Genomic DNA, 9,384 nt, shown 5'->3' on the forward strand with positions numbered 1-9,384 from the left:
ATTCAATAACCAATGTATTATCCTTTTCAAATTAAATTTTATAATAGATTAAAATAATATTAATTAATTTTAATTATTACTAAAATAATATTGAAACAAAATGAGATATACCCTTTTTGAAAGATGAAACATAAAATATACTCACTTTTTTCAAAACAATAAAATTTACTCCTTTAGGACATTTTTACCCTTATGTGTAATTCGCGCATTGCTCGACACTGAAGCGTCGAACACTCAAGTGTCGAGCGTCGATTATTGAACTGTCGAGCATCGAGGTGTCGAGCAATAGTTCAAATTGCTCGACACCTCGAGCATCGAGCATCAAGTGTCGAGCAACTAAGAACTGTCGAGCGAGGCGAAGGCATCGAGCGTCGAGCATTGAACTATCGAGCAAGGCGGAGATATCGAGCGTGGCGAGCAATAGTTACGACATTAAGTGTCGAGCGAAGTTCGCGAATCGAGCACTATAGAATAAACACGCGAATCTTCGAAATATGATCAATTAAAAAATATTGTTCATAAAGCATAAAATAGTTTTGAATAACAGTAACTCATGTATAGAAGACCTTAATATACCTTTCAAACCACCGGATTATGATGTAATCGAAGAAATCCACAATTGAAGAAGCTTTGGGGGTTTTGAATATGAATATTTCAATATTGTTTCGTTTTGTGTTTGATGTTGAAGTTGCAGAGATATATTCACTACCAATTATAGGCGTCGGCGACGTGGAGGTGCCGGAGGCCGCGGCGGAGGCGCGGTGGTGATTTGTTTGGTATTTTCTTTTTGTTTTAAGGGTATCTTACTCATTTCAATCCAAAAAAGAGTACATTTTATACATTTATTTTATAGTGGGTATATTTTTATTTTTATCTTTTAAATAGGGTAAAGACTACCATTAACCCAATAATATTCCTTCTATCTCACAAAAATATGAATTATTTTTGCAATTTTGGACCAGTCTCACAAAAGCATAAATCTTTTTATTTTTGTGCACTATCTCAACATAATCGTTTTATTCTTTACAAAGTGAATTTTTTTTGCACTCATAATATATTTATATTTAATATTTCTTAAAACTCGTCCCACTTATAAATATTCATGGTGAGACGGAAATAGTAAAATATTGCGTCACACAGAGGAATATCCGAACCAAGATAAAAAGAACGTTTCTTGGAGGAAATGCTAATCTTTTATCTTCTCTCTTCTAAAGCATACTTTACCCATTTACAGTAGGGTTTTCACTTTTTCTGGTGATCGAAAATTATTTCCATAAAATCATATAATCCCAAGAAGCGGATCAGTTTTTAGTTCTATTTGGATTTGGATTAGTGAAACAATGGATGAATGGCACAATCGATTCAGTGAAGAAGCAAACATCGGTGAGCTCCACCGTCAAGATCGACTCAGTGAGTTACCCGACTCTTTAATTCTTGAAATCCTTTCATTGTTGGATATCAAAGATGTTGTTCGGACATCCCTTCTCTCCAAAGGTTGGAAAAACCTCTGGTCCACCATCCCCTGCCTCTGCCTTGATTTCTTCGAACAAACTCCAAGTGTTATCTCTAGTGTTCTTTCACAATGGAAAGGCCCCAAGATTCTGAAATTCAGCTTTTCTTTCCGTAGATTCTTTGACCCTTGTAGTGTTATTGATTCATGGCTGCTTTTTGCTATCGAAAAACAAGTGGAAGAGCTTTTATTAGTCCTGCCAAATTGGCCAACTCTTGATACTGATGAGAAGGTTGATTATTGCTTACCTCAGCCCTTGTACTCATGCTCGTCAATTACAAAATTAACTCTTGAGGGTTGTCAGCTGAAAATTGAGGATAATGTGCAGTGGCATCAACTCAAGAGATTAGAAATTAGATTTCCGGAGTGGTTGAGTGGAGATGCCGTTAACCAAATTCTTTTGGGTGCTCCTCTGTTGGAAGAGTTTGTTTTGAAGTGTCCAAAAATTTGTGAAAACGAATACTTCAATATCCAATCTACTAGTTTAAAGATGCTCAAGATACAGACGGGTTATATTTGGCGTGCAACTACAGTGCTGAGAATTTGGGCTCCTAATCTCTTGAATTTTAGTATTGAGGCTCACTTTTGTGGTACTTGTTTGTTGGATGTCCCGTCTTTGACTCATGCACGTCTTTCTTTGGTGCACACTGGAGGTTTAGCAGCACAATTTGAAATGTTGTATCATGTTTTCCTAAGCATCCGCCATGTTGAGAAGGTGACGTTATCAGATTGGAACATTCAGGTTTGATTTCTTATTTTTCTTGATTGTTCATCATTTTTGGAGTCATTTGTATTATTACGTTTTTACTACATTTCTGCCCTCTTCCATAATACTCTTTGATTTACTTTGGCAGATGCTTGTCCATTACAAGAAAATGGATATGGTTGTGCCGTTGTCAAATTCTAAGATTCTAGAGCTCAACAATGAAAATGCCAAAGATATACTTGATTTGGTTGGGATGTTTCCCAAGCTTGAGAGGTTAATCGTTGATCAATTCAGCCGCAAGGTCGCTCTTTTCTTACACTTATTGTATATATTATCACTTGAAGCTCTTTAACTAAAGAAGAGGAGTTATAGATTAGTCTTTACTTTGCACATAATCAAATCATTACATTTATGTTAGGGGATTTTTCTTTCCTAGTTTTCAATTCTATTCTCTATTCACTTTCTTTCATAGTCTTCAATTCAATGTTGGGATTTTCTGGATTAACATTAACATAATCTTTTGGGCTAATAATAATTGCAGGATAGGGATGTTACCTCTGGTGATAGGACTCACATTGCTATGGTTGATGCATGTAATTCATTGGCGTCTGCTAAGATGACTTTTCCCTGTCCCTCTCTTCTCCATCTAAAGACATTTGAGGCTACTTGGTATATGCGCGACCCTTCAATAATTCCGGCCATACAAATTCTGTTGGAAAATGCTCCCATTCTTGAAAAGATGGTTATTCGACTAAGACAGGGTGCATCTTATCCAGATACATTCATTCTGGCACAAGAGAAGGTGCTGAGTATGCCGAGATCCTCTCCTACTGCACAAGTCATCATAACCTTAATTTGATGTACAACTGATAAGTCATCCTCTACTTGGAGCTGCAGTAGCAGTTATTATTGATGTTAAGCCTTTTTCTTTCGCATTTTGAATAGTTCTTTCTCTGCTGGAAGATATCTCTGTTTAGTTAGAGTAAAGTTGTTGACCTATTAATTATTATGAAGTCTCTAGCTAGGGTTAATTCTCATACCACACAATATATTATTATCAATAGTTTTTGCTAAAAGAGCTGAAGTGTGGTTTATGAACATATGAAGATGCATGATTGACTAAAGATATCATACATACACATCGACAAAATTTCAAAATAAACTTGTAACATTAAACTGAATTGGAATTTGATTGTGGTTTTGTTGCTGTTATGTTGTGTTGTGTGGGTTTGGTCGTGAGTCGACGGACGGCGATGGCTTGTTGCTGCTTTCCGTCCGACAGTGTGAGTGAGGGAGAGAGAGAGAGATGGATGGGTGACCTGTGGCTGCTGTTCACCAGAGGACAGAGGATGTCCGGGCGGCGGTGGCGGCGTCTGTCGGTAAATCTGGGTTTAGGGCGGAGGGTGGCGGCCTGACAATGCTCGCCAGCCAATGAGGAAGGCTGAAGTCGAAGCGGCGACGACGACTTTGCTCGTCAGATTAAAGGGGGAGGAGAGGGCTTCTTGAAGGGGATTTTCAGTCGGTGGTGTGAGTTGGCGAGACTCCGTTAGAGAGTCGCCGAGAAGTTTTTATAGTACTGAGTCAGTGTTAATTAACAATTAGACATTGTTAATTTGCCTTTTAAACCATAGAGACTATCAGTTTACAGAGGTTTATGGTTATGGTGATCGGAAAAAATGACGTGAGCCTACTATTATCAAGTTAAATATCCCGCGTGGACATAAAACGACATTGTTTTCTTAGCTAATTCTCTCGTTCCTAATGAACGGGGAATCCGAAGATTACGGAACTGCAGATGCTAACAGCGGTGAGCTCTACCATCAAGATCGACTCAGTGAGTTACCCGACTCTTTAATTCTTGCAATCCTTTCATTGTTGCGTATCAGAGATGTTGTTCGGACATCTCTTCTCTCCTAACTCCAAGTATTATTTCTAGTGTTCTTTCACAATGGAAAAGCCCCAAGATTCTGAAATTCCGCTTATCTTTCCCTAGTTACATTGTGTGCCCTAATAGTGTTATTGATTCGTGGCTGCTTTTTGCTATCGAAAAACAAGTGGAAGAGCTTTTTTGGGGAGACGTTAATAGTAATGCGAACGATTTATATTGCTTACCTCAGCCCTTGTAAGCTGAGAATTGAGGATAATGTGCAGTGGCATCAACTCAAGAGTTTAGAAATTAGATTTATGGATGGGTTGAATGGTGATGCCATGAACAAAATTTGGAGGGCTGTTGAGGCAATCATTAAATCTTTTTTCTGTTAAATCTTTTTTCTGTTTGACTACTTCAAAATTTTACTCATAATATAATATGGTGTCACGCCGAATAACACTCCGAACCAAGATGATAGAACGTTTCTTTGAGAAAGTGCTAACCTTTTATCTTCTCTCTTCTAAAGCATATTTTACCCATTTACAATAAGGTTTTCACTTTCTTTCTTTTTTTTCTCTTGATCGAAAATTATTTCAATAAAATCATTTAATCCCAAGAATCAGTTTTAAAGGAGCTGATCAGTTTTTAGTCCTGTTTGGATTTGGATTAGTGAAACAATGGATGAATGGCACGATCGACTCAGTGAAGAAGCAAACATCGGTGATCTCCACCATCGAGATCGACTCAGTGAGTTACCTGACTCTTTAATTCTTGAAATCCTTTCATTGTTGGATACGAGAGATGTTGTTCGGACATCCCTTCTCTCCAAACGTTGGGAAAACCTCTGGTCCACCATTCCCTGCCTTGATCTCTTGAAACAAACTCCAAGTGTTATCTCTAGTGTTGTTTCACAATGGAAAGGCCCCAAGATTCTGAAATTCCGCTTATCTTTCCCTAGTTTCATTTTGGGCCCTAGTAGTAGTGTTATTGATTCATGGCTGCTTTTCGCTATCGAAAAAAGAGTGGAAGAGCTTTTTTTAGATCTTAATAGTTATAAGAAGGTTGATTATTGCTTACCTCAGACCTTGTATACATGCTCGTCCATTACAAAATTAACTCTTGAGGATTGTAAATTGAGAATTGAGGATAATGTGCAGTGGCATCAGCTCAAGACATTAGAAATTAGATATCCGGATTGGTTGAGTGGTGATGCTATGAACCAAATTCTTTTGGGTGCTCCTCTGTTGGAAGAGTTGGTTTTGAAGTCTTTCAAAATTGGTGAAAACGAAAACTTCAATATCCGATCTACTAGTTTGAAGATACTCAAGATACAAACGGGTTATATTTGGCATGAAACTACAGTGCTGAGAATTTGGGCTCCTAATCTCTTGAATTTTGTTCTTGAGGCTCGTTTTCATGGTACTTGTTTGTTGGATGCCCCGTCTTTGACTCATGCAATTCTTTCTTTGGTGCACGATGGAGATGTAGCAGCACGATTTAAATTGCTTAATCATGTTTTCCGAAGCATCCGCAATGTTGAGAAGGTCACGTTATCACATTGCTGCATTGAGGTTTTGATTTTCTTATATTTCTCTAGTTATGTTTCTTAATTGTTCATTGTTTTGTAGTCATTTGTTGTATTACATTTTTACTACATTTCTGCCCTCTTCCAAAATACTCTTTGTTTTACTTTGGCAGATGCTTCTCAAATTAAAGAATGAAGATATGGTTATGCCGTTGTTGAATTCTAAGATTCTAGAGCTCGACACTATAGGTGCCGAAGATATGCTTGATTTGGTTGGGATGATGTTTCCCAAGCTAGAGAGGTTAATCGTGGATCAAGGCAGACTCCAGGTCTCTCTTTTATTCACTTATTGTATATTTTATCATTTGAAGCTCTTTAACTAAGTAAGAGGAGTTATAGATTAGTCTTTACTTTGCACATCGATCATCAAATCATTAAATTTATGTTGGGGGATTTTTATTTCCTAGTCTTCAATTCACTTCCTAGGCTTCAATTCAATGTTTTGGGATTTTTGGATTAACATTAACATCGTATTTTCGGCTAATAATACATTGCAGAGTATTAATAATGGCAACTCCGGTGAAGTGATTCACTTTGCTATGGTTAATGAATGTAATTCATTGGCGTCTACTAAGATGACTTTTTCTTTCCTAGTCGTCAATTCTATTATCTATTCACTTTCGTTCATAAACTTCAATTCAATGTTTGGGATTTTTGGATTAATATTAACATCGTATTTTGGGCTAATAAGACATGGCAGGCTCCTCGTTTTGACGATAGTGAAGAGGTTCACAATGCTATGGTTGATACATTGGCGTATGCTAAGATGAGTTTTCCCAGTCCCTCTCTTCTCCATCTAAAGACATTTGAGGCTACATGGTCTATGCGCGACCCTTCAATAATTCCGGCCATACAAATTCTGTTGGAAAACGCTCTCATTCTTGAAAAGATGGTTATTCGACTAAGCCAGGGTGCATCTGATCCAAAGACATTCATTTTGGCACAAGAGAAGGTGCTGAGTATACCGAGATCCTCTCCTAATGCACAAGTGATCATCATAAGCTTAATTTGATGTATAACTGATAAGTCTTCCTCTACTGGATTCTATCATCATAAGCTGTTAATGTCCAGCCTTTTTTTTTGGCATTTTGAATAGTTCTTTCTCTGTTGGGTCTATTTGGTGCGTGTTCTTTTTGGCGTTGTACTGGTTTCTTTTGCTTTTCTTCATTCATTATGTTGTAATTGACGAGTGCTCTTTTTCCTCATACAGAGTCGTTTTGACGAGTGCTCTTTTGGGTGTCTCCTTTCACTTCAAGGGTTGATAGGTGTTTTTTTTTTTTTTTTTTTTTTTTCTTATAATAAAATTGTACTTCTTCTTTCACTTCAAGGGTTGATAGGTTTTATAAAATCGTATTTCATCTCTGCCGAAAGATATACTACTTTGTTTAGTTAGAGCAAAGTGGTTGACTTATTATGAAATCACGAGGGTCAATTCTCATACCACACAATATATTAATAACAATAGTTTTTGCTAAAAGAGCTAAAGTATGCTTATTATCAACAGGTTTTGCTACAAGTGCTTAACTAAAGTAAGGTATCATACATACACATCAACAAAAAGATAAACTGAAAACTAATTCATGTGAAATTGAGTCAAAACAGTAATTGAATTATGCTATTCAACAGCAGCGGCGGGGATGCTGCTTAAAAACATAACATAAAGTGTGTGTTGGCCAAGCGGTAAGGGGTTAATGCCTCAGGCCTGTGGTACGATCTTTAAATTTCTTTATTTAATATTGTTAGTTTATCAAAAAAAAAAAATACATAACATAAAAAACTAAAAACAGTTAATGTTGTTGATCAACACTAAGAAACCTCTTTTGATTAATCGATTACATCTTCGATTATAGTAACCTCTACAGTTGGGGAGGATCTTGGCAAACTTCGCACCTTCTCTTGTATCATTAGAAACTGCTCGCGATTATCTGTGAAATTTACAAGACGAAACACCATCTTGTGAAGCGAGGGAGCATTTTGCAAGAGAATTCCTATAAATGGAATAATTGAGGGGTCTCTTTGAAACCAAGTAATATCAACTGTATGTAGAAGGAGCAGTGAGAGTGAGGGCCTGGGGAATGTCGTCTCAAGACTCTTAAACATGGAAACACCATCCTGCAAAGTCTATCAAGAAGATGTTAAGCCAAAATCTTGAAATGCATGTACTATCGATTATGGAAAATTAGGTGAATAAAAGAGAAACCTGGCGTTTTCGATGAAAACTTAACGTCTTAAGCTTAGGAAACATCTCAAGAAGATCGAGGAGATCAAGAAAACCAAAATATAGGCATATGCTTTTGTGTTTTAGAAAGTCAGCATTTGGAAACCGAACAACTATGTCTTTCCTTTTCTTCTTTATGGTGAGAAGCCACTGCAACATGAGATCACCTTCAAGTCATAACTTTGCTAACTAAATGGGGAAAAAAAATGATTAGAGATAAATGGAAAATCAAACCTGAATGCACCCATATGATAACATGAGCTTCTTAACATGGCGGATGCTTCGATAAAATTGATTAAACATTTCATATTGTGTTGCTTCATCTACGTTGTGCCGCAAACAAAGAATTGCATGAGTTAAAGACGGGACATCCAACAAACAATTACCATGAAAACGGGGGGCGTCGATTATAAAAGCCAAGAGATTAGGTGCCCAAATTCTCAGCACTGTAGTTTGAGGCCAAATACAATCCGTGTCTATCTTGAGCATCCTCAAACTATTTGATCGAATATTGAAGTTTTCAACGATATCGAAATACTTCAAAACCAACTCTTCCAACAGAGGAGCACCCAGAAGAATTTGGTTCATGGCATCACCATTCAACCTATCTGGATATCTAATTTCTAAACTCTTGAGTTGATTCCACTGCACATTATCCTCAATTCTAAGCTTACAACTCACAAGAGTTAATTTTGTAATGGACGAGCATGAATACAAGGGGTGAGGCAAGCAGTATCTACCCTTCCCATTACTATTAACGTCTCTCCAATATGAAAAATCTAAAAAAAGCTCTCCCACATGTTTCTCGATAGCAAAAAGAAGCCATGAATCAATAACACTACTAGGGCCCACAATGTAACGAGGGAAAGATAAGCAGAATTTCAGAATCTTGGGACCTTTCCATTGTGAAAGAAACAGCAGAGACAATAGTTGGAGTTTGTTCGAAGAAGTCAAGGCAGGGGATGGTGGACCAGAGGTTTCTCCAACGTTGGGAGAGAAGGGATGTCCGAACAACATCTCTCATATCCAACAACACAAGAATGGTGAGAATTAAAGAGTCGGGTAAGTCGCTGAGTCGATCGCTGTCTGCTTCTGCAGTTCCATAATCTTCATCACTTTCAGAAACGTTCCATTCATCCATTGTTTCACTGGTTCTTGGGATTAAATGAGTAGTGGTAGACTGCTATCAGAGTGCTATGGGGAGGATTAACTTTATGTGCAAGCCATATTATGTTTTTGAAGACAGAAAGGAAAAAATAAAAAGATAAAAGATGGAAACGTTCTTTTCTCTCGGTTCGGATACGCATTCGTTTTAAGGATAATTTATTAAAATATACTAATTTATTAAATATTAAAATATTATTACAAAATATTTATAATTAATTAAAATATATTACACCAAATCTATTTGATATATATTGAAATTATTTGATAGGATTTGTATTTATCTCTTTCCAATAAAAATATATGCTTTTTATTTGATAGGATATTAATC

At 36.9% G+C, this 9,384-nt stretch overlaps 2 protein-coding genes across 3 annotated transcripts; both read left to right on the top strand.

The window, feature by feature from the left end:
- Positions 1-1,141: 1,141 nt before the first annotated feature.
- Positions 1,142-3,292, top strand: LOC130991703 (F-box/LRR-repeat protein At3g26922-like). Its single transcript, XM_057916059.1, has 3 exons — positions 1,142-2,252; positions 2,365-2,517; positions 2,758-3,292. Exons 1-3 carry the CDS (start codon positions 1,341-1,343, stop codon positions 3,073-3,075), a joined length of 1,383 nt encoding a protein of 460 aa, XP_057772042.1. The 5' UTR covers positions 1,142-1,340; the 3' UTR covers positions 3,076-3,292.
- Positions 3,293-4,641: 1,349 nt separating this feature from the next.
- Positions 4,642-6,878, top strand: LOC130991704 (F-box/LRR-repeat protein At3g26922-like). 2 transcript variants are annotated; one of them, XM_057916060.1, is made up of 3 exons: positions 4,642-5,657; positions 5,785-5,940; positions 6,363-6,878. In XM_057916060.1, the coding sequence occupies exons 1-3, from the start codon at positions 4,764-4,766 to the stop codon at positions 6,681-6,683; spliced, it is 1,371 nt and encodes a 456-aa protein (XP_057772043.1). In that variant the 5' UTR covers positions 4,642-4,763; the 3' UTR covers positions 6,684-6,878. The 2 variants fall into 2 exon arrangements, with proteins under 2 accessions (XP_057772043.1, XP_057772045.1); XM_057916062.1 differs by having other exon boundaries at positions 6,372-6,878.
- The last annotated feature ends 2,506 nt before the right edge of the window (positions 6,879-9,384 follow it).

The sequence above is a fragment of the Salvia miltiorrhiza genome, chromosome 7, assembly GCF_028751815.1.
Source record: "Salvia miltiorrhiza cultivar Shanhuang (shh) chromosome 7, IMPLAD_Smil_shh, whole genome shotgun sequence".
Classification (NCBI taxonomy): domain Eukaryota; kingdom Viridiplantae; phylum Streptophyta; class Magnoliopsida; order Lamiales; family Lamiaceae; genus Salvia; species Salvia miltiorrhiza.

Bases quoted from the DNA above. Each gene is read 5' to 3' on its own strand.
- LOC130991703 (XM_057916059.1), top strand. From the start codon at position 1,341: ATGGATGAATGGCACAATCGATTCAGTGAAGAAGCAAACATCGGTGAG. The intron at 2,253-2,364 runs GTTTGATTTCTT...TTACTTTGGCAG, and splicing joins TATCAGATTGGAACATTCAG to ATGCTTGTCCATTACAAGAA. The intron at 2,518-2,757 runs GTCGCTCTTTTC...TAATAATTGCAG, and splicing joins TTGATCAATTCAGCCGCAAG to GATAGGGATGTTACCTCTGG.
- LOC130991704 (XM_057916060.1), top strand. From the start codon at position 4,764: ATGGATGAATGGCACGATCGACTCAGTGAAGAAGCAAACATCGGTGAT. The intron at 5,658-5,784 runs GTTTTGATTTTC...TTACTTTGGCAG, and splicing joins TATCACATTGCTGCATTGAG to ATGCTTCTCAAATTAAAGAA. The intron at 5,941-6,362 runs GTCTCTCTTTTA...TGGGCTAATAAG, and splicing joins TGGATCAAGGCAGACTCCAG to ACATGGCAGGCTCCTCGTTT.